The 19,966-nt window shown below is 63.4% G+C and overlaps 3 protein-coding genes across 16 annotated transcripts in view; 1 reads left to right on the top strand and 2 right to left on the bottom strand.

Annotated features, from left to right (window-relative positions):
* Window positions 1-2,545: 2,545 nt before the first annotated feature.
* On the bottom strand, window positions 2,546-6,849 carry NOC4L (nucleolar complex associated 4 homolog). The gene is made up of 15 exons (XM_037051838.1): window positions 6,688-6,849; window positions 6,272-6,392; window positions 5,748-5,854; window positions 5,386-5,493; window positions 5,004-5,153; window positions 4,825-4,924; window positions 4,698-4,732; window positions 4,318-4,368; window positions 4,122-4,233; window positions 3,869-3,929; window positions 3,574-3,684; window positions 3,249-3,409; window positions 3,084-3,166; window positions 2,797-2,910; window positions 2,546-2,705 (listed from the first exon to the last, which is right to left on the bottom strand). The coding sequence occupies exons 1-15, from the start codon at window positions 6,802-6,804 to the stop codon at window positions 2,586-2,588; spliced, it is 1,551 nt and encodes a 516-aa protein (XP_036907733.1). The 5' UTR covers window positions 6,805-6,849; the 3' UTR covers window positions 2,546-2,585.
* Window positions 6,850-6,888: 39 nt separating this feature from the next.
* On the top strand, window positions 6,889-13,503 carry DDX51 (DEAD-box helicase 51). Its single transcript, XM_037051837.1, has 16 exons — window positions 6,889-7,216; window positions 7,312-7,463; window positions 9,241-9,391; window positions 9,503-9,648; window positions 9,731-9,802; window positions 9,894-10,000; window positions 10,116-10,224; window positions 10,311-10,456; window positions 10,575-10,767; window positions 10,841-10,956; window positions 11,038-11,154; window positions 11,316-11,417; window positions 11,525-11,588; window positions 11,666-11,800; window positions 12,053-12,121; window positions 12,541-13,503. The coding sequence occupies exons 1-15, from the start codon at window positions 6,925-6,927 to the stop codon at window positions 12,077-12,079; spliced, it is 1,929 nt and encodes a 642-aa protein (XP_036907732.1). The 5' UTR covers window positions 6,889-6,924; the 3' UTR covers window positions 12,080-12,121; window positions 12,541-13,503.
* A 4,381-nt stretch (window positions 13,504-17,884) lies between these two features.
* Window positions 17,885-19,966, bottom strand: part of EP400 (E1A binding protein p400) — an 83,508-nt gene continuing 81,426 nt past the window's right edge. For 13 of the 14 annotated variants that reach the window (XM_037051848.1, XM_037051847.1, XM_037051851.1 and 10 more), the window contains 2 exons: window positions 19,050-19,127; window positions 17,885-18,193 (listed from right to left, as the gene is read on the bottom strand). In XM_037051848.1, coding sequence (XP_036907743.1) covers window positions 17,921-18,193; window positions 19,050-19,127 — 351 coding nt within the window. In that variant the 3' untranslated portion in view covers window positions 17,885-17,920. The remainder of the gene's footprint in view (window positions 18,194-19,049; window positions 19,128-19,966) is intronic. The other variant, XM_037051844.1, reaches the window with a different exon arrangement.

Below are 19,966 nucleotides of genomic sequence, written 5' to 3' on the forward strand. Positions count from 1 at the left end.
TGGAGTCTCCCACCTCCCATGTCTGGCCTTCTGTCCGAGGAAGGGCCAGGAAAGACGCCCGACTCCACCTGAGCTGGACTTGTTGCCCTGGAGACGGGTCCTTCCCAGCAGCCCTGCCTGCTGACCTTGAGGGTCTTACGAGAACACATCACTTTGGGCTTTCCAGCCAAAGAGCCACTTGTGGGAACAGGACTCCCTGGGCTGGGGAAGAACCGAGGTGGAGGCGGCCCGTCAGGCACAAAGGCCAGGCTGCCATTTTCACATGACAAGCATAGGACCCTCCTGGGGCCGGACCATGGCAGGGGCTCAGAGGCATCACTGTCCTCTGTGCAGGGAATCCTGGCTGGACAGGAAGGACATTTATGAAGGATCCCTGTCTCCCGCTAGCCCCCGCAGGTGACCAGTGTCACTAGCTGATACCTCCTGCCTGAAGGGAGGACCCCTGTAAAAGGCAGCTCTGTGTGGGGCTCCCTGTGGTGAGCCAACAGCCCCCTTCCCTCCACTCGGGACCCTGTCTGCCCGACTCCACCTCAGTGTTGGCCTCTGGGCCCCACTGTCACGGAGACCTGTGGGCAGAGCTGCCTCTGACCCACTTTACACTGGGCCAAAGCTCAGTAAGTGACACGCAGGAAGTCGGGGTGCAGAGCACGCATACCTGCCTGTCATCTCTGGGCCTAGGCTGAGGTGCCCACAAGCCGGCACCATGGACACCTGGGGCCAAGGGCCGGCACGGATGGGATGGTGGTGGTCTGGACCCGTCCTCCGTTGTGGACAGACCTGTCCTGAGCCCTTCGGGGACAAGAGACCGTAACTGGGCCACACCTGTTCACCGGGGACGGGGTCCTCTGAGCAAACTGTTGAGCTAAAGGGGCCTCAGGGCCCCTGAACTGCAGAACCGGAGCATTTTCACCAGGTTTCTCGAAAGGAGAGTGGGTCTGGCTTCAGGCACAGCTGGATCCAGAGCTCAAATGAAACATGAGGCTGGCTGGTCCCCGCCCAACCCCAGGCACTGCCTCAGGCCACCCTGTGTCCCCTCCGAGACCCGCCTAGAGAGAAGGCACGGGCCTCGAGGCGGTCAGGGCCGCTCCATTCCCACCAGACACAGAAGCCTGGCTGAGTGCCCACGCAGCCCCAGCAATGGTTCCCAGGGACGCCCACGAAGTCCCCGCTGGCGCTGACCAGACGGCTGGCTCAGGGACTGGGGTCTGTGGGTCAGCCCCACACGCACTCTGTTCGTGAGAGCTGCTGCCATAGAAACCAGGCGAGTTCAGGCGCGGGCGGCAGGAGGCGAGTGGCAATAGTAGGTGTGAACGTGCGGGCTGAGGCCTTCCCGCAGCCCCTGACCACCCCACCCACCAGGGCCTCCAGCCGCCGCCTCCACGGTCGCACCGCCAGACTCAACCAAGTTCCCAGGAAAAATAGATTTCAAGGCATTTAAGTGCTTCCCACCTGCCAGCGGGGGCCACACGACTTCCTGAGCGAGGAGGGAGCGCCCCCTGCTGGCCTCGGAGGCCCCAGGCACCGCATCTTTCCACCGCGGTAATGCGCCCACCTCCGCTCCACTGAAGCTGCAAGAAACGTGCCTACCGACAGCTAATTGTCTGCAGCTAATTCGCTAAATGCCAATTAAATGCTTGGGCGTCAAGCAATAATCCCTTATCGCTGGTGCAGTCTCCACATCTCGGCAGATGCTCATTACACATGTGACTTAATCACCCGGAGCCTTGCATCTCTGGGTGGAAGCCCCGGAACCAGACAGATGGAGGGAGGGAGGCCCCCTCCAGAGGGCACGCTGTGCAGAGACAGGGGGACCTGACTGACAGTCCCCTGCACACCAGCAGGTGACCAGTGAGCACCGGTCAGGGGGGACGCACAAGGGCACAGAAAGGGGTCTCAGTCTCAGGCCCCTGGAATGTTGTGGAGCAGAGAACAGGACCTTGGGAGGGTGGCACAGCCGAGAGCACACACATGGGTGCTTTCACGGTGTGGTAGATCCCAGACTCCTGGCCGGGCAGTGGACGTGGGGTCTGTTGTTCAGGCTGTCAGGCTGCTGCCCCTGGGTTGGTGTCAGAGGGACAGGTCCGTGTCAGGGTTAAGAGGGGAAACACAAAGAGCGTTTGACATGGCGGCTGGTCCATGGACAGATGCCCAGATCAGTGGTGGAACACACCACTGCTGGACTGGGGGCACACAGGAACGGCCAGGCCGCCTGGGGACCTGCCCCTGTGGTAGGGCCACCTGGGAGGACCCCGAGTCATTGGCTATGGAGACAGAGCTACGTCACAAGGACCCACTTGGTGCCCCTGGCTACCCATACTACCTGCCAGCTGGCACGAGAGGCTGGTCATCCTGACTGCCCCCTGGCACAAGCCCCACGGTGGCCTCCCTGCCAGGCTGCAGAGAAGGGAGGGGCCTGGGGAGCTCTTTCCAAGGGGAGGCCAGGTGCAGGGGTGGGAGGGTGACAGGGCAGGGACAGCAGGTGCAGGTGAGGGCACAGCCCCCAGGAAGGCAACAGGCCCCGCTGCCTGCCCACAACCCGAGTCACTCTCCCACAGAACCGTTTATTGGGGGACGGGGTGCCGGGGTCAGCCCAGAGTGAAGTGCTGGGCACAGAGGTCGTCCGGCCGGCCCAGCAGGCCTTGCACTGGGATGAACTCCAGTGGCACCGCCTCAGGCCCCTTCTTCTTCAGGTCCCGCTCGAACATCTGCAAGCACAAACAGAGGGACTGACACTCTGGCCCTGGGGAGCCCCCAGTGCCTCGGCCCCTCCCCCCACAACCCAGCCCTGAGCCCCACCTCAAATGCTGTGAGCTCCAGGAAGGGCGCGATGCTGACCTCGGGCACAGACAGCGCCTGGTTGATGACACTGGCGGCCCTGGACACCTCGGGGTGGTAATGCCGCTGCAGGGCCTGGAGGGCGTGCGGGCGTCAGCACCCGCCACGGGCCGCCCCACCCCGACAGCCCATGGCGGGGACACGGTGGCCACTCCAGGCAGAGGCCTGGGTTCTCCCAGGCAGCCAGGGAGACAGGGAGCAGTGGGTGGGTGGCAGTTTGAGGGGGCAGGCCGGGGCTGGCGCCTCACCTTCAGTTCCCACAGCGAGCTGTCCAGGGCTCGGCTCTTGGCCGGGTCCTCCTCGTCGGGGTCGTAGGGGTCAGTGTCCAGCTCTGGGGGTGAGACCCAGACCTGTTCCACCACCTGCCCCCAACGCCCGCCCAGTGGGACAACCCCTGGGGTCAGGGCACTCACCAGGGCCCTGGGGCCGGTGCACCAGGACTCGGCAGGCCGGGTGTCTGCGCAGCAGGTTGCAGACGAAGGGCAGCACCAGGAGCAGGGCCTCGGGTGGCGCCGTCAGGGCCAGGCGGGCCAGGCGCTTGGCAAAGGCAGCCACCAAGTAGGCGGGCAGGTGGCTGGGCAGGAAGGCTGGTATGAGACCCCCCGACCCTGCACACCAGCCCCTCCCAGGCCTGTGTGCAGCCCCGTGGGGCAGGCTGCAGTCCAGGCAGGGCCAGGTGGTCCTGCGGCCATGTGGGGGAGGCCTGGAACGCTGTCCCCCACCCCCTCGGACACTCACGAAGACGACAGGAAGAGGTCGACCAGGTGGAAAAAGCGCGCCCGGTACTTGACGTGAAAGATGGATGGGTCCATGAGGCCGTAGAGCTTCCGGTAAAAGTCGGGGTATTCCCTGGGGGTGTGGGGTGAATGAGGGAAAGGCGGTGGGGGGACGGCCACGTGGGGGTGAGAGCACAGAGCAAGCAGGCAGCAGGACCCCAAGGAACCTCAACCCTGGGGCCCAGGGGCAGAGCAGGGCCCCGTCTGGGGCAGGGAGGGGGTGGGGAGGGGCCTGCACACCCCGGGCTGACACTCACAGGTTGTGCTTGTGAATCAGGATAAAAAGTCCGTTCAGTGCCAGGAGACTGATGGCGCCCCCTGCAGACAGACACACAGCCATGCAGCCCCGCCTTCACCTGCACCTGACTCCAGACAGGTCCAGAAGAGCTGGAGGCTAGGGGAGCCACCTGCCCACAGGCCTGCTCGCCTCCATCCAGGTGAGGGCGGGGAAGGAGCCTTAGGCAGGCACACCTCCCTGTGGTCAGGCCGCCTCCGGGGCTCCCTGCTCACCGACGTCATAGGCGCGGGTGAGGAAGTCGATCAGGAGGCTGGGCTGGGCCAGGTGGGGCAGGATGGTGTCATGCACGATCACCAGCACCTTCTTGTAGAGGCTGACAGGAAGCTGTTGGGGGTGGGGCACCGGTCAGGGCCCACCCTGCTCAGGCCAGGGGCCCAACCCCGGAGCCCGCTTCCTGCCAGGCCCTACCTTGTGCTTGAGGAAGCCTAGCCACATGGCCTGGAAGGCCCTCCTGTGCTCCTGTGGGGGGGGGGAGTCTGGGCTGTACACACTGCCTGCCAGGCCCCTCCCCATCCTTTCCCAGCCCCACCCTGCCTGCTTTCTGCCGCTGGGAAGGTCGGAGCGCCCAGGACTGGAACTCAAGACACTCTGCCGACAGGAGGAGCCGCACCCCGCCTCCCTCGAGCCTCCCACAGAGCAGTCAAGTAGGCCCGCCACCCCTCAGCAAGGACACTGACTGGCCCTCTCCCCAACCCCCTCTGTCCCCACACACGCTGCCTGTGCCCGGGGGAGACAACGCCCAGGACAGGACCCGCTCCCAGGGAGACCACTGCTCCACACTGTCTCACCTTGAGGTGGGTGACCTTCCACTTGTCCGATAGCTCTGCAAGGAAGCCGGGAGGGAGGTGATGGCCGGTGGGGCTGTGAGGGTGTGGGGCCCTGGCGCCCGCCCGCCCACCCGCCCAGGACGCCCACCTGTGCGCTTCACATAGAAGTTAGCCAGGTCGCTCTCCTGGAGAGGCAGGCTCACGGCAGACAGCATCGTGAAAGCATTGTTCCAGAAGGTGAGGGGCACCTGTAAGAGGCCTGGCCTGAGCGCCTGGACTCCGACATGCCCCCTTCCCCTCCCCAGATGTGGGGCCCAGCCAGCTCACCTCGGGGTGCCCATTGGCGACCCGGGCCACCGTGTCTGCAGCCGCCTGCATCACGTGGTAGCGGATGTCGTCATGCTCCAGGTACTCCCGGAACTGGGAGAGGAGCAGTGAGCGGTCCTCCTCCAGGGAAAGCAGGCCTTCCACCACCGCCTGGGCCAGGGCGGGCGGGCAGGCAGGCAGGTGAGTGCCTCTCTACTGTAGGACCGGCCAGCCTGGGGCCAGGCCCACTCAGCAGCCCCACCAACACCGGACCACCCCAGGGAAGCCCCAACCTGGCAGTCTGCTCCTCCCATGGGCTGGATGCCGCAGAGCGTGGCACCTGACAGCTGGCCATCCCAACTTGGGACCAGAGAAGTCTGTAGGGACCCCACTGCGCCCTCACCTTTAAGAGCTGGCGGGGGAATAGGTAGCTGCCCTCCCACTTGGGTTTCTCCAGGGGATGCGCACCTTCCAGCTGCACAAACTTCATGAGTGTGCTGAGGGCCAGCTCCTGGAAAGAGGGCAGCAGAGTGGCTGTGCTGTGACAACATGTCACCCTCCCCCAGCATCAGGCCCAGGTGCCCAATGCCTTGAGGGAAGAGTCGAGGCGGGTTGCAGCCTCCTGCACAAAACTGTCCAATGGAAAAAAGAGAGCGTCTTCACGCAGACAGGTGAGGGCCCGCAGCGCAGGCCTCTGCTGTGTGGGGGAGCTCGGGGTACAGGGAATGGACAAGATGAGGCAGGGCCTGGGACCCCCAGACTCACCTTGACCTGAAACGAGGGGTGGGCCAGGAGCTCCGCCAGGCGGTTGCAGCAGCTCTGGTATCGGTGTCTCATCCACACCTTGTACTTCCGAGTGGCCCCCTGGGACCCTGCCAGTGGAGTGGGGTGGTCAGCCCACTTTGATGCCCACTGCTCAGTCCAACCAGGGAAACGAGTGGAAACCTTGGCCCCAGACTTGGGGTGGGGCCAGCAGTTCCCACAGCCAGGAAGAGCAGCGCCTACCTCAAGGGCAGGGACCCCATCCCCTTGCTTTTCCCCGAAAACCAAGACCAGAATGTCCCAAGACTCAGGGCGCATGACCCCAGCTTCACCTAGTACTGACAATCAACACCAAAGCTCCAGACGTGCGCAGGAATCAACCTTTGTTCAACCTTCACCAGCTGTGCCCCTTCCTCCCCCACCCCCTCGTGTGCCCGGCAATTAAGTTTTGGGGGTTCGTCCCGTGTTGACAAGATTTCTCTCCAACCTTGCCAGAGAAGAGTCCCTGTGTCTACAAAGACGCTCACCTGACATGACGGCCTCCTCTGGGGGCAGCTGGCCCACGAACAGCTCCCTGCGCTCCAGCAAGGCGCCGAAAAGGCGGCTGCACGCGCGCACCGCATCCTGAATCTCCTCCTGGTCCTCGGACTGCGGGGAGACGACGGCCGCTCCGTGCCCCGCCGGGAACTGTGGCCTCCCCCGCCCCCACTCCAGCCCCATCGAACCCCAAACTTGACCCTGGCGTGACTCTCCACCCCGCCTCTGCCGAACCTCCCACCGAACCGTCCGCGCCCGGGGCCCTGAGAGGCAAGAAAAAAACCCCAGTAAAATCCTAGACGCCGCCTTGCAACTGTCTGTCTCCCACGTCCAGGTCCGGATCCACGGAGCCCGCGCCCGGGGCCCGCATTCTAGCCTAAGACCCCCGCGCTCCCGTGCGCCTCACCTGCAGCACGGCCAGGATGTCGAATACGGCGTTGGCCTCGCCGCGGCTCGCCAGCACCGCCTCCAGCAGGTGGCCCAGCGCGCGGCGCGTTCCCCGCGGGCCGGGGTCCCGCTCCATGCCGCCGCCCCACGCGCCGCACAGCCCAGCTCTGCGCCGTCTTCCGGCGCAGCCCTGACGTCACGGCCCCGCCACTCCGTCATCGTTGCGCGCCGGCCGCAGGGGGCTAGGACGGCCGGCATGGCGCTCTTCCACATCGCGCGGTACCCGGGGCCCGAGGCGGCAGGTGCGGAGGCCGAGGCGGACGGCCGGGCGCGCGCGCTGCTGGAGCGGCTTCAACGCCAGGCCCGCGAGCGGCAGCTGCAGCAGCAGCCGCGGCAGCAGGAGCCCGAGGAGGCCGCGCAGACCGAGGGCGCGCCGGGGAAGCGGCGGCGGCGCCGCCCGCGGAGATGCAGGGGCGGTGGGACGCCGGGAAGCCCGCACGCGCCGGGGAGCAAGCGACGGAAAGCGGACGGCGAGGAGGCGGGTGCAGGTGGGCCTGGCGCGGCGGGGCGGGGCAGGGCGCGGCCTGGGATCCGGGCCCGGGTGGGGCTGATGCGCCGCCCCTGCCCCGGTTCTGCCCCGCAGAGAGCAGCGAGGAGGCCCTGGGGGAGAACGGCGTGGACGCAGAGGCCGCAGCACCGCCGGAGGCCAAAGGGGGACGGATCCCCGACGAGGCCACCGGGCCCCCCGCCCATCCTCTGCTGCTTGGCGGCTTCGGGAGGAGCAGGGCGCCGAAGGTGAGCGGCCCGGGGGCGGCCGGGGCTGGGGCTCTTGTTAGTCCCGCAAGGCTCCGTGGGGCAGTCGGGAGGAGAACCGGCGCCTGTGGGCGTTCCGGAGGTGTGCAGTGAGCGGACGCCTGCGCGGTGAACGAGCCGCCCTTCGTGCGGGTACTTTTGTTTTTAAAGGACTTGAAACCCGCGCAGACAGGGTTTTTACTTTCAGTTCTAAAAGCGTTGTATTTTTCTGTCAGCGAAAAGAAGGCTTGAACCTTTGTATCTGTAAGAAGCGAGTTTTTAAAAATTTGCCCATCCGTGGACGGGTTGGAGCGCGGAATTCCAAGACGTCTTGAAAGGATGCTCGGACTTCGGGAGGGGTGCTCATACAGGCATGAAGACGAGGGGGCGTGCAACTGTGCCTGGGCAGTTTTCGAGAGTCAGGGCAGGGTCCGCTGCACACCGGGCGCATCAGGCACCCGAGGCAGGAGCTGTGGGAGCCCGCATTCTGCGTTTTCTCCAGGACGGGGCAGGAGCAGGCACCGCAGTCTATACTCCTGGACCTTTGGAGTTGGGCTCTTAGAAAGCAAAGGTGTCCGGCTCCAGGGAGCGCACCGGGTCCACGCGGTTGCTGACCAGGCTGCACCGCATCTTCCCTTTCCCTCCTCATTTCCTGCTTTTGGGTGCAGGCCAGTTGACAGCCGTTCTGGTCACCCCTGGGCCCTGAGGAGGAAGGCCCGTTCCTGGGCCGGGCATGAAGGCCGTTGCTCTCCCTCAGGAGAGCCTCCACCTGCAGAGAGAGCGCGTGAATCCTAACATCCTTGAACCCTGGAGATGGGCGTTTGGATGACACCCACTTTCTCTGCCTCAGACGGACCTCATGGAGGTGGGATGTGCCCTCGTGTCCCCTGGAGAGGTTTTCCAGGGTTACGTAGTGGGTGCAGAGAATGTCGGTGGTGCCGTTGTGACCACAGCGAGGGGAGGTTTCCAGGAATACTGTCCCCTGCATGAAATCATCTTCTCGGAGCCCGGGGCTGTAGCTCGTGTGCGTGTCGAAGTGGGGGCAGCTGAGCCCCTGCGGGTGAGACCCGCGTCCCGTCGTCTGGGTGCAGTGTCCCCCCGCCGTCACTGTATTGTCTCTCCAGCAGTGTCAGGGCTACAGAGGGGAGCAGAGGACACTCTCGGGTCTGGGCAGTCTCTGCCTGCCCAGTTCTGCTGGGGCGGCAGCAGCCTCAGGCCACGAGCCCCTTCAGCTCTCTGGTGGCAGCTCCAGTGTCCAGGACTTTCTGTCATCGTCAGTTGCTGTGTGGCCTCTGATGGCCCTGCAGCCTGTTTGCTGCCCTCTATGCACTACCTGCCTGGAGGATGGGGAGAAGCCCCGCTGCTTCCAAGCCGTTCCAGAGGCATGAGCTGTACTGAAGGCACAGTGATCAAAAGTGTTAGCGCGGGCTGTTTGGTACGCTCAGGTTAGGGCACCGACTCGTCCCACTGGGCAGGTCCTAGTTCAGGTGGGTAAGTTTTTTAGGACCGAGGAGACTCCTGGTTAACAGAACGCCACCGTGGTCATCTGTCCTTGGGGTCTTGCAGGGTCTGTTCAGTGTGTTGCCACAGGTGTGAGGGGAAGCCCCCAGGGGAGCGGCTGTGTGGGACTGAGGTGCCAGGGAGTCGGGGTGGCAGGAAGCCAGGACACTAGGTAAAGGCTCGTTGGGCCTCCTGCCTGCAGCCTCTGCGGCTTTGCTCCCTAGCGCTGGGCAGGTTCTGGAGCCGCCACCTGGCCTCTGTCCCTTACCCTTTGCCGTAGGTCCACCCTTTCCTGCCAGAGTGGCTAGCCCAGCCAAGCCGTGTCAGAAGGAATGTCACTGAAGATACCGTTCCTGTTGAGGACATCCCCGAAGTCCACCCTGACCTGCAGAAGAAGCTGCGGGCGCACGGCATCTCATCCTACTTTCCAGGTGCCCCTATGCGGAGAGCTGCCCACCTGGAGGCCTCAGACTGGCCCAGGGCCCCGTGCTGGTGAGTGTCCCTGCACAGGCCTGACTGATGTCCCCTCTCCCCGAATCCAGTCCAGGCAGCGGTCATCCCCGCTCTCCTGGAGAGCGCAGCCAGTGGGTTCCTGGTGGGAAGAGGTGGCTACCAGCCCAGGGACCTCTGTGTCTCTGCCCCGACGGGCAGTGGGAAGACATTGGCCTTCGTCATCCCCGTGGTGCAGGTGAGTGAGGACCCCGCCCTCTGAGTGGTTGGTGGGCGGGCAGCTGGCCCTGCCGACACCGGAAGCCCTCCTTGTCCCACAGGCCCTGCTTCGACGAGCCGTGTGCCAGGTCCGCGCTCTGGTTGTGTTGCCCACCAAGGAGCTGGCCCAGCAGGTATGTGGAGCCCATGCCCGGGGGGCTCCTCACAGTCCGTGTCACTGGCACAGCGTCTCGGGTCAGGCCAGTGACACCTGTCCTCTTCCAGGTGAGCAGAGTGTTCAATGTCTACACAGACGCCACTCCTCTGCGCGTCGCCCTGGTCACGGGGCAGAAGTCCCTGGCCAAGGAGCAGGAGACCCTTGTCCAGAAGACGTAGGTTCTGCTGGGCTGTGAGCTGGAGGGGCAGGCAGGAGGTGGGCGCAGGCCCTGCAGGCTCCCCGCCCTGGGGTCTGTGTGGGCTACTGCTGGGCTACTCTCCGCTCCACAGAGCCGACGGCTTCCGCTGCCTGGCTGACATCGTAGTGGCCACTCCTGGGCGCCTGGTGGACCACATCGACCAGACCCCGGGCTTTAGCCTCCAGCAGCTCCGCTTCCTGGTAGGCTGCCCACCCACCCAGAGGGAGGCTGAGCTCGGAGCCAGTGCTGACCTCACCACCAGACCCTGGCTTCCCGCCTCCCGCAGGTCATCGACGAGGCCGACCGGATGATGGACAGCATGCACCAGGCATGGCTCCCCCGGGTGGTGGCGGCTGCTTTCCCGGGGGAGGCTGCCAAGGACCCCTGTGCTCTGCTCCAGAGAAGGCAGCCCCAGGCTGTGACCGCTGCCAGGTACCCAGCCCCAGCCCTGGCCCCGCTCTGCCCTGGGCGGAGTGCTGGGTCGGTCTGGCCGGTCAGCAGGGCGGCTGGCCAGGCTGCAGCTGCGCCCTCAGTGCCCGCTGCCTTTCAGCACCTGCTGCCCCCAGATGCCCTTGCAGAAGCTGCTCTTCTCGGCCACCCTGACCCAGAACCCCGAGAAGCTGCAGCAGCTTGGCCTGTACCAGCCCTGGCTCTTCTCCGCTCAGCCAGCTCGTGGGGGCCCCGGAGATGGGGTCGTGGACGTGGACTCGGGTGGGAAGTACACCTTCCCTTCGGGGCTCTCGGTGAGCTGGGCGCGTAGGCTGGGGAGGGGGCCCAGGCTCCTGGGGCCGGGCCGACCCCGCATTGTCCCCACAGCATCACTACGTGCCCTGCAGCCTGCACGCCAAGCCGCTGGTCATCCTGCACCTGATCCTGCAGCTGAGCTTCTCCAGGGTCCTGTGCTTCACCAACTCCCGGGAGAACGCCCACAGGTGAGACTGGGCAGGCAGGTGTAGATGGGGGTGAGGGGCGGGCGGGTGCTGGCCCTGACCCACCCAGCTCTTCCCTTGCAGGCTCTTCCTGCTAGTCCAGGCTTTTGGGGGAGTGGCGGTGGCTGAATTCTCTTCCCGCTACGGCCCAGGCTGGAGGAAGACGATCTTGAAGCAGTTTGAACAGGGAAAGATCCAGCTGTGAGTGCCTGGGGAGGGTGCTGGCTCCGGGTGGCTGCCTGGCCCCACAGGGCACTCGCAGCAGATGTGCCACCTCATTCCATGCGAGCATCCCCAGTAGGGTGGGAGCAGGGGGTGCTCCTGGCCTCAGGCTGGTCCCGTAGCCCCTTGTATCCCGACAGCCTCATCAGCACAGATGCCACTGCCCGCGGCATCGACGTGCAAGGTGTGCAGCTGGTGGTCAACTACGACGCCCCCCAGTACCTGCGGACCTACGTGCACCGGTGAGCACTGTGCTGTGGTTTGGTGGGTGGGGGTGGGAGAACTGGCTGTCCCGTTGGGCCCTCACAGGGCAGCAGGGGCCGCTCTGGAGGTGTCTGTCTGGTTGCAGGGTTGGAAGGACAGCCCGTGCTGGGAGAACCGGACAGGCCTTCACGCTGCTTCTCAAAGTGCAGGTCAGGCGAGTGGACCTCGCGGGAGGCGGGGGTGGGCGGCGATGGGAGCCCCTTCCCACTGGGCACGCTCCCTCCAGGAGCGGAAGTTCCTCCGGATGCTGGCAGAAGCAGGGGCCCCCGAGCTGCAGCGGCACGACACCCCCGCCGAGCTCCTACAGCCCCTGGTGCCACGGTACGAGGAGGCTCTGGCCCAGCTGGAGGCGGCCATCAAGGTGAGCGGCCTGTGGCGGTTCTAGGGAACACCTGAGGTTGCTCACATCGGGGCAGCGTGTGGACGGAGGGGAGCTAAGGTCCTGGTTTGCCCTTGAACTTCTGGCTGAAGGTTGGGAGATCCTGGGCTCGGGCCCAGAGCTGTGCCTTCTGAGTGAGCGCTGGGTGTCTCCCTCTTTAAGGCGGTGGGGGGGGGTTGGGTTGCAGACTAGTGAGGGGAGCTCGGAGCTGAGCCCCTTTGTCTCCTCCTGCAGGAAGAACAGAGGCAGAAGGCGGCCTAGGCCTGGGCTCCAGGGGCGGGCAAGACCTTCTACAGCAGCAAGGTGCGTGCGCCCTCCTGGAACAGGCCCCGGGACATGAGGCGCCCTCATCAGTGCCCAGGCCTGGCCTCTGGGACCGTCAAGGGTGCACAAGGCCAACCTCTGGGCGCTTTTCCTGGGAACAGCTTCGGTCGAATTGTTCACACTCCCCCGGAACTGACAGGCTGGTGGCTGCTGTGGTTTTGGAGGAGGGTGGGGAGTTAGCTTTTCCGGTGACGTCAGTGTGCTCACTCTGCACCTGCGAAGGTGGCCTTTCCTGCCTCTCCACTGCCACAGGTGTCGTGCGGTCAGTGGTGTCGCACTGTCCTGTAGCCAAAGGTTGCGGGTTCAGTTCCCGGGTGCGTATGGGAGGCAGCCAGTCAGTGTTTCTGTTACATTCATGTTTCCCTCCCCGTTTCTTTCACTTCCTCCTCCTCTAAAAGCAACGGAAAAATGTCCTCAGGTGCGGAGAAGGCCAGCCGGCCAGCCCTATAGCCACGCCCCAGCCTGCAGAACACCTGCAGCGCCAGGTGCTGCAGGGCACGCGCCCACTGGGTGGTTGCAGGGCTGCAGACAGGCCTCGGAAGCACTCACCCACTGCCCTCGAGAAGGCTTCCCCCAGCACTTAACGGAGCTAAAAAATTGGAGCAAACTCGGTTTTTCTGTCTACATCACTCACTTGAGCTAAATGATGGTCTGCTCACAGATTCTGGGGCTTCCGATTGGCCAGGCAGAGGTGCTGGTGGGACAGAGGCCAGCACTCAGGCAAAACCAGCGTGCCCATGTTTCTGTTGTGGCTACACAGTGTGCTGGCACCCGAGTCCTGCGGGACGTGAGGTGCACGGCAGGGGAGCCGGAGGAGAGCTTCTGTGTGTGGCCCCCTGGCTGGGCCTGTCGGCTTAGCCGGGGAGCCTCCTGGGTGTGAGCGAGGGGCGTCCCTGCTGGCGCCTGTGCTCCTGGCGCCTGTCCCTGGAGCGCACTGTGCTTCTCAGGACTTGTCCTGCTCACCACATGCCACCTCCCCTGGCTCCCTGGCTGGGCCGGGTGGGGCCTTGAACCTGGCAGTGGGGCCTGTCTCTGGGCTGCTGGCTGGGCGCCAGAGCCTGTCCCAGGCCCAATGTCTGTAGGGAGGTGGCCACAGCCTGCAGCTGCGTTCCTCTCTGCCAGGCCAAAGGGCAAGCTTTTGACACTGTCCCTCATGTAGTCTACCCAGCGTCAGCCCTCCCTGTCATTCAGGGTGACAGTCAGTCTGCCTGCCAGGACCACACCCCTGGGATCGCTGTACCCACGCTTCTGAAGTGTCTCGTCATCTGTCCGGCCCACAGTTCCAGGGCCCAGATGGCAAGCTGCCATGGACTGTGTCTTCCTCGATAAACACCAGCCGAATACACTGATGATTTATCCATGTGTCTGTCAGTAGCTAGATTTTCTTTGAAAGAGCCAAGTGTTGATCTTTTCAAGTATCTGCCGCTTGATAAAGCTGGTATGGAATGCGCTTCAGTACACAGAACAGAGATGACACTGAACAGTGGTGCCCCAGGGAGGTCACGCAAACCCCACTGTCTGGCACCACGTGCCGCTGAGGAACCAGAACATCATGGCGGTGAGAAGGGAGAAGCCAGCACACGCTTTTGCCGTGTGGCAGAGCAGAGAGAACTAGTTTGCAAGGGGGGACAGTGAAGGCTGCCCCGTGTGCTGGGAGCTAGAGTGTGCCCGGGAGCAACACGGGACCAGGCAGGGGAGTGGGCCCTGCTCCACCAAGCTTCCTGAGGGGCCAGGAGGCCAGGAACAGGCGACTCTAGCACCTTCTGTAAGGCGATGCACGTGGCCAGCTGCTCGGTCAGGGTCACACCAAATGTAAGGAAGGACCCCCTTTACAGTGGGCACCCCGCCTCCCCAGAGGCAGCCACTTTCCCCGTGGCGCTGCACACGCATGCACACATACAAGGAGCTCCACCCCGGCAGTGCCCCACACGCGACCCTGCACCTCCTCACATCTGAGGCCGCCCCTCCCCAGACCACACAACCTGCACTTGACTCCCTGGGACACATGCCGTACACCTCGGGGAAGTCAGCTGGCTTTGGGTGTGAGGGATGCAGGCCAAGGGCAGGGCAGACCTGTTGCTCAGAATGGGTGGCAGGGGAGTCCCCTCTTCTCTCCCAGAGGCCCTTGAGCCACAGCCCCTCCCGGAAGCCTGACGGGAGGTTCAAGTCCAGGGAGACCTACACGAGGCCTCTAGGTGGCAGTGGTTGGCAGCCTGTGGAATGTACAGTAGGTCCCCCTGCACTTGGGTGCCCCACGCACTGCAGGTAAGGGCCAACCCACCCACTGTGCCAGAGAGCAGAGTCCCGTCACCTGGGTGCCCACACCCCCACNGGCCTCGGGGAAGTTAGCTGGCTTTGGGTGTGAGGGATGCAGGCCAAGGGCAGGGCAGACCTGTTGCTCAGAATGGGTGGCAGGGGAGTCCCCTCTTCTCTCCCAGAGACCCTTGAGCCACAGCCCCTCCCGGAAGCCTGACGGGAGGTTCAAGTCCAGGGAGACCTACACGAGGCCTCTAGGTGGCAGTGGTTGGCAGCCTGTGGAATGTACAGTAGGTCCCCCTGCACTTGGGTGCCCCACGCACTGCAGGTAAGGGCCAACCCACCCACTGTGCCAGAGAGCAGAGTCCCGTCACCTGGGTGCCCACACCCCCACGAGAGTCACACACCAGGGAAGGCCTGCCCCAGGCCCTCCCACGCACAGTTGGCAGGCTGAGGCTGCAGGGCCACCTGCTCCGCTGAGAATCCTAAGCAACACCGACCACTGAATGCCGGTGCCGGGGGTGGGCACGATCCACACAGCATGGTCACCACGGAGGGGGCATGGGACGAAAGCAAGGCACTGCGGGGTGCAGCTGCTGGCCCTAGCATAGGGCCAGGCAGGCACTGGAGCCCAGACGATGGGCCACGGCACAAGGGGGGGTGACAGGAACGCAGGGCCAGTGCTGGAGGGGATTCCCAAACTGACTGTGGACTTCTCAGGGTGCTTCTTACCTTTGTATCGGGGTGCATTTTTAAAAATAAAAGTGGGCAGTATTTTCTTTGTAACCAGGAGCATTTTTTCAACAAAGGAGAAATGTCTAAGTGAAAAAGAAGATGAGAGGGCCAGGGCCTGCTGGCTGCTGGGTTCCAAGTGCTGGGTGTGCAGACACAAGGCCCCTGGAGGTGGACCCGGCCGCCAGGGGACCCACACCTGTGGGTGGCAGGCCAGGAAGGGGCCAGACAGCAGCCGGGCCCCGGAATGCACCAGGCCTTCCTCCGTGTGGCTCTGGGTGTGTGGCTCTGGAGCTCGGGGCCAGGTGGGCGTGGTCTCTGCAGAAGTGACCCCCTCGGCCAGCCTGCGCACCCCACTTGTCTGGGGTGGGGTGCCAGAGAAGAAAAGCTCCGCCTCCAAAGCCACACAATGAAACAAGCACAGCCAGCACCTTCTTTTAACTAGTGTTCTAGGAAAGACAAAACGAAGGAAACATATAAAAAGGTCGTTTATTATGCCTTTTGTGTGGTGGGATATCAGTGCCCTTTGAAATACTACTATTCAAGTACAAATGATTATATTTACAAAGTATTTACAATTTCAGTCTTTGTCTTCTTTTTTTAAATTATCTTAAAACACAACAGCTACCTGGTTACAACAGTTAAACAAGAAATCATCGAGGCTCGAAAGGGACGCCTCCCCAGAAACCAAATCTGAGCGGGTGTGGACGCGGCTTCCGGCTTCCCGGAGGCGCTCTGAAGAGGGCCCGGCCTCCGCCAGCCGGGCGCCTCGCACTGGGAGAGCGACGCGCGCCGGGCCGAGCCCGCTGCTCCTGCTCAGAAGGTCTCTCCGCATGGGCACAGGGTGCCGGCGGGGCTGGCTCACGGGCAGCGCAGGTTCTAGCAGCAGCGGGTGGAGGCCTGTGCCGCCTCCTCCAGAACTCACCCCCTCCTCCGCGTGGAGAGCCTGACCTTGGAAACAAGGTCTGGGAGGAGGGTTCTACCTGAACAACTGCAGGTCAGGGACAGCATGTGGACGTCACTAAGCCAAGCGATCCAAGAAAACTCTTTCCTGTTCCATATTTGCATCGCGAAGATGTGGGAGAAACCCCCCGCCCCCGCCCCGCCGCGGGGTGAGCGGGCTGCAGCTGCACACAGCTCGTCTGGCTCTCGGAAGGCTGGGGAGGTTCCCACACCCTACTAGGCTCCACGTTCACCGGAACGCCCACCACAGCCCCAGTGTTGAGGGTGGTCTAAGTAAGCGCATTGGCACTGCATCGCCCGGGGCCGAAAGGACGGGCCCTCCGCGTGGCAGCTGTGCACACGGGACGAAGGGCGGGGCTTCTCCTGGGGACCGGAGGTGGGTGCTGCCAGGCTGTGCCGGACCCCAACCAAAGGCCAGGTTAGCAGTTCCGTTTTGTATGTTCAGCTAACTAAAATGTTGAGTCCCCTCTGTTTTTTCAACGCTTGACATTCACTTTTCTCCAAATTTCTCACCAAGAACTCAGATGAAATGCCCGTCAGCTTCACGAGAATCGTGTCACTGCCCACGTGGCTGGCTGAAGGAAGACTGACACGACCAGGCGGAACTTCCCTCCCTGTCATCTGAACGGTGCAGTGAGGAGGGGCGCAGAGTGAAGAAAAGGAAAGATGAAAATGCCTCGGGACACTGGGACTCCTCAGCACACAGACCTGACAGAGCCCGACCCCCCCGGGCCCCGCGGGCTTGGCGAGCAGACCCCTCCGGCCGGTCAAGCCGGCTGTGATCGCTTCTACCACGTCACCACAGTGAAAAAAGCTGAACAGTCCACACCCGGGGCCTCCTCCTGGCCTCTCCACCATGGCCCCCTTGACATAGCACATTCTAGGCAGATTCACGAGGGACCATGTCTGCTCCTGGACTCGACCCTGAGGCAGCAATCTGGGGTCTCAGTGCTCGGGCAGGAGCGGGCCACGAGCAGACTCCCCAGGGGGCGCCACGCCATGACTCCCACTCAGCAGTGACGCTTGCAACACGGCAACACCTGTTCGGTCCTCTGGGCCCTGCTCGTTCCAAGACAGGAGCCCTCAAACCTGCAGGAGCTGCTTCAGGGCGCCAAGCCCAAGTGCGAGCTTTCCTCAAAAGCTGGGAAGCGTGACGGGTGTGCGGGGTGGGAGCCGTCCGCAAGGGCCCAGCGACCTGGGGACCCGCCAGGCTGGATGCTATTTGGACGGAAGCTCAGTCCCAGTGCTCTTCCTGCTCACAAGCTGGAACCGCGTCACCAGTGTGCTTCTGTGGGCGTCAGCGCCAAGCGGTCCTTTCCAAGCTCCAACAAGTCACATTTCAGAGAGCAGGAAGGGGCCAGGCTGGCTCTCTCGGACCTGAGCGGACAGGCCCCAGATGGCCTCTTTCCTCGCAGGACCATGGCGCATTTTCAGTGGGGCATCGAGAACCAAGTAGAGGTGGACGCTCTCAAAACCACATTTTAGCTTCAGGAAGTCACTCTGTAACTCACTGCACGTTCCACGTGGCCCCGTGATGTGCAAACCATGGGCACCGACAGCCTCCAAAGGCCCCCCGCACCCGGCCCTGCTGCTCTGGGGGAGCGGCCAGAGGGGAGTGACTGAGGGAAGACCGCCACCGTCTCGTTTCCAACTGGTCTCCTGCCGAAGAGGTGGCGGTCCAGGAGGGCCACCACGGGCTGCGAGGGTTCCACAGCCTCGCTGCAGTTTGCAGGCGCTGAACCTCTCGAGTGACACTGTCCCTCGGTTCAGCAGTAGTGAGTGCAGCTTACTGGCTCTGGNCCGCCCCTAGGCTGCCTACTTCCCTGGCTAGGGGCACGCAGGCTTGGTGGGTGTCTTTAACCGGACAGCAGGGACTCTCATTTGCAGTTTGGGCTGCTGGTTTGGGCTGTCGGCGCTGGCTGGCACCTGTGTGGGGTTGGGGACCCCAGGGGCCTGCAGCTGGGCTGCCGCTGTCGTCACAACTTGCTGCTGCATGAGTTTCTGCTGCACCACCTGTGCGGTTGCGGTCACTGTGGGGATCATCTGCACCTGCGGCCCCGCCGCTGTCGCCTGGGTGAGGGTCACAGTCTGTGGGGACGCCTGAGCCAAGACAGAAAACACACATCGCCTAGAAAACACAGGTCCCGTGACATGACAGAGGCAACGCTCCTGGGGGTGAGCAGGGGGTTCAGAAACCTCCCTGGCACGAACTCCTTTGTGAAATGTGGAAACTGCCCGACACACCGAAACACGCCTCTGGGTTCTACTCAGACTAAAGAGAAAACAACACAGTTGTGGCTTCCAGGCTAAAACTGGAGGCCTCCGGGGAGGAGGCGAGAGCTGAGGCCTGGGGGCCCGCGGTGGGCGGCGTTCAGCCGTCGCTGCCACAGCGGGCCCTGGAACAATGCAGGCCTGAACGTGCACGGGGGCTCTGAGAGACAGGCCCGTGCGGCTCGCACCCACGCTGTCCGAGAGTCGACAGCCATGGACTGGGAATGCACATACGTGGGGGGGGGCGGGCACCCCTAAACCCTGCGTTGTTCAAGGGTCAGCTGCTTCTGGCTTTCTGAAACCCACATGCCAGTGTGACTCTGAACACAGACACGTGTGAGGCGCTGCTTCTCTGCGGCCACCCTCAGAAGCGGCCCACGGAGCGGTGGCAGGCCTGTCGGGAGAGGCGCCCTGCCTGCCTCTGCTGCTCACGCTCCCAGCCTCCCTTTGGCCGCAGGGCAGCCCAACACAACCGCGGAAACTCCGGTCCCGGCACCGCGCCCCTTTGGTGCATGGGGTGTGGCGTGTGTTCCTTCTCTTCTACACTGTGGAAATCTGAAGTGACTCTCTAGTGACCAACAGTCCACTTCCTCTGGAAGAAAACCAGGACTCTCAGCCGGGCAACCTGAAGGTCCCTGAGAAGCCCACGTGCGGACCTCCCAGGCGGCGGCCTGTCTGCACCTACCTGCTGGGACGCAGAGGCGACCTGCGGGATGCCAGCCACAGGTGTCTGCTGCTGCACAACTGGAGGGAGTTTGGCAACCTTCGACAAAACAAAGAAAGCCAAATGCAGGGTTCAGAAGAATGTGGGCACGAAGGGAGACCGTCCTCCCTCAGCTCTCGGCGCGGAAACGCGGTGGCCAGACGGCGGAAGCGAGACCTTCTCCGCACGCTCCCCAGGCAGGCTGAGGCAGCCTTCGCACCCAGGCCTGGCCACCCTCCTACTCTGCAGTCACGTGTGATGGGACACTTAGTTTGGTCCCAGGTTTGCAGAGCCAAAGGTTTTCTTTTACTAAACACTGCTCCAAGTGTACATGAGAAAATTAAACCGAGGATGGAATGAAATGTTTTAGCATTTCCGAGATCTCAAGAGAGCCTCTTCTTCAAGTCTGGGTGACATAGCAGGAGGGAGCCCCCCAGGGAAGCAATTCTGCTCCAGCCCAGAGATGCGCCACAACTGTGAAGTGGTCATCTGGACCACTTTCCTTCGCCATGGCTGAGCGCTGCCTCCCACTCACAGAACGAAGCTTCTCACCGCCCGTGTGCAGCCAGGGCCGTGGGGGCGCTAGACCGGAGAGGCCAAATGGGCACCCAGAGGGCCAGCTGCAGGCCCTGATGCCCCCCCCCACCCCCCAGGGTACTAACTTGCGGAACAGGGATGAAGACAAGTCTGCCCAAGACAATTCTGGAGAAAATGTGAAATTATGTGACGTACTCGTAAATGACAAAGTTACAAGTAAACGTTAGTCCCCATTATAAAAACGGAGTCAGAAGGCATTTGCTGGTGTGTCGGAACTCGACATACGTGACCGTCCCCACACTCACAGAGATGGGAAGAACCCCGATCAGGCCTCCGCTGGGCGGGGTCTGAGGTGCACTGGG

Source organism: Sturnira hondurensis, unplaced genomic scaffold, assembly GCF_014824575.4.
Source record: "Sturnira hondurensis isolate 20B ecotype Veracruz unplaced genomic scaffold, ASM1482457v3 Scaffold0007406, whole genome shotgun sequence".
In the NCBI taxonomy this organism is placed as follows: Eukaryota; Metazoa; Chordata; class Mammalia; order Chiroptera; family Phyllostomidae; genus Sturnira; species Sturnira hondurensis.

Excerpts from the sequence above, each read along its gene's own strand:
- NOC4L (XM_037051838.1), bottom strand. The coding sequence starts at position 6,804 with ATGGAGCGGGACCCCGGCCCGCGGGGAACGCGCCGCGCGCTGGGCCAC. Across the intron at positions 4,733-4,824 it reads CTTCTATGTGAAGCGCACAG|AGCTATCGGACAAGTGGAAG; the intron begins GTGGGCGTCCTG and ends GCTTCCTTGCAG. Across the intron at positions 4,369-4,697 it reads GGAAGGTCACCCACCTCAAG|GAGCACAGGAGGGCCTTCCA; the intron begins GTGAGACAGTGT and ends CCCCCCCCACAG.
- DDX51 (XM_037051837.1), top strand. The coding sequence starts at position 6,925 with ATGGCGCTCTTCCACATCGCGCGGTACCCGGGGCCCGAGGCGGCAGGT. Across the intron at positions 7,464-9,240 it reads GGAGGAGCAGGGCGCCGAAG|GTCCACCCTTTCCTGCCAGA; the intron begins GTGAGCGGCCCG and ends CCTTTGCCGTAG. Across the intron at positions 9,392-9,502 it reads CATCTCATCCTACTTTCCAG|TCCAGGCAGCGGTCATCCCC; the intron begins GTGCCCCTATGC and ends CCCCGAATCCAG.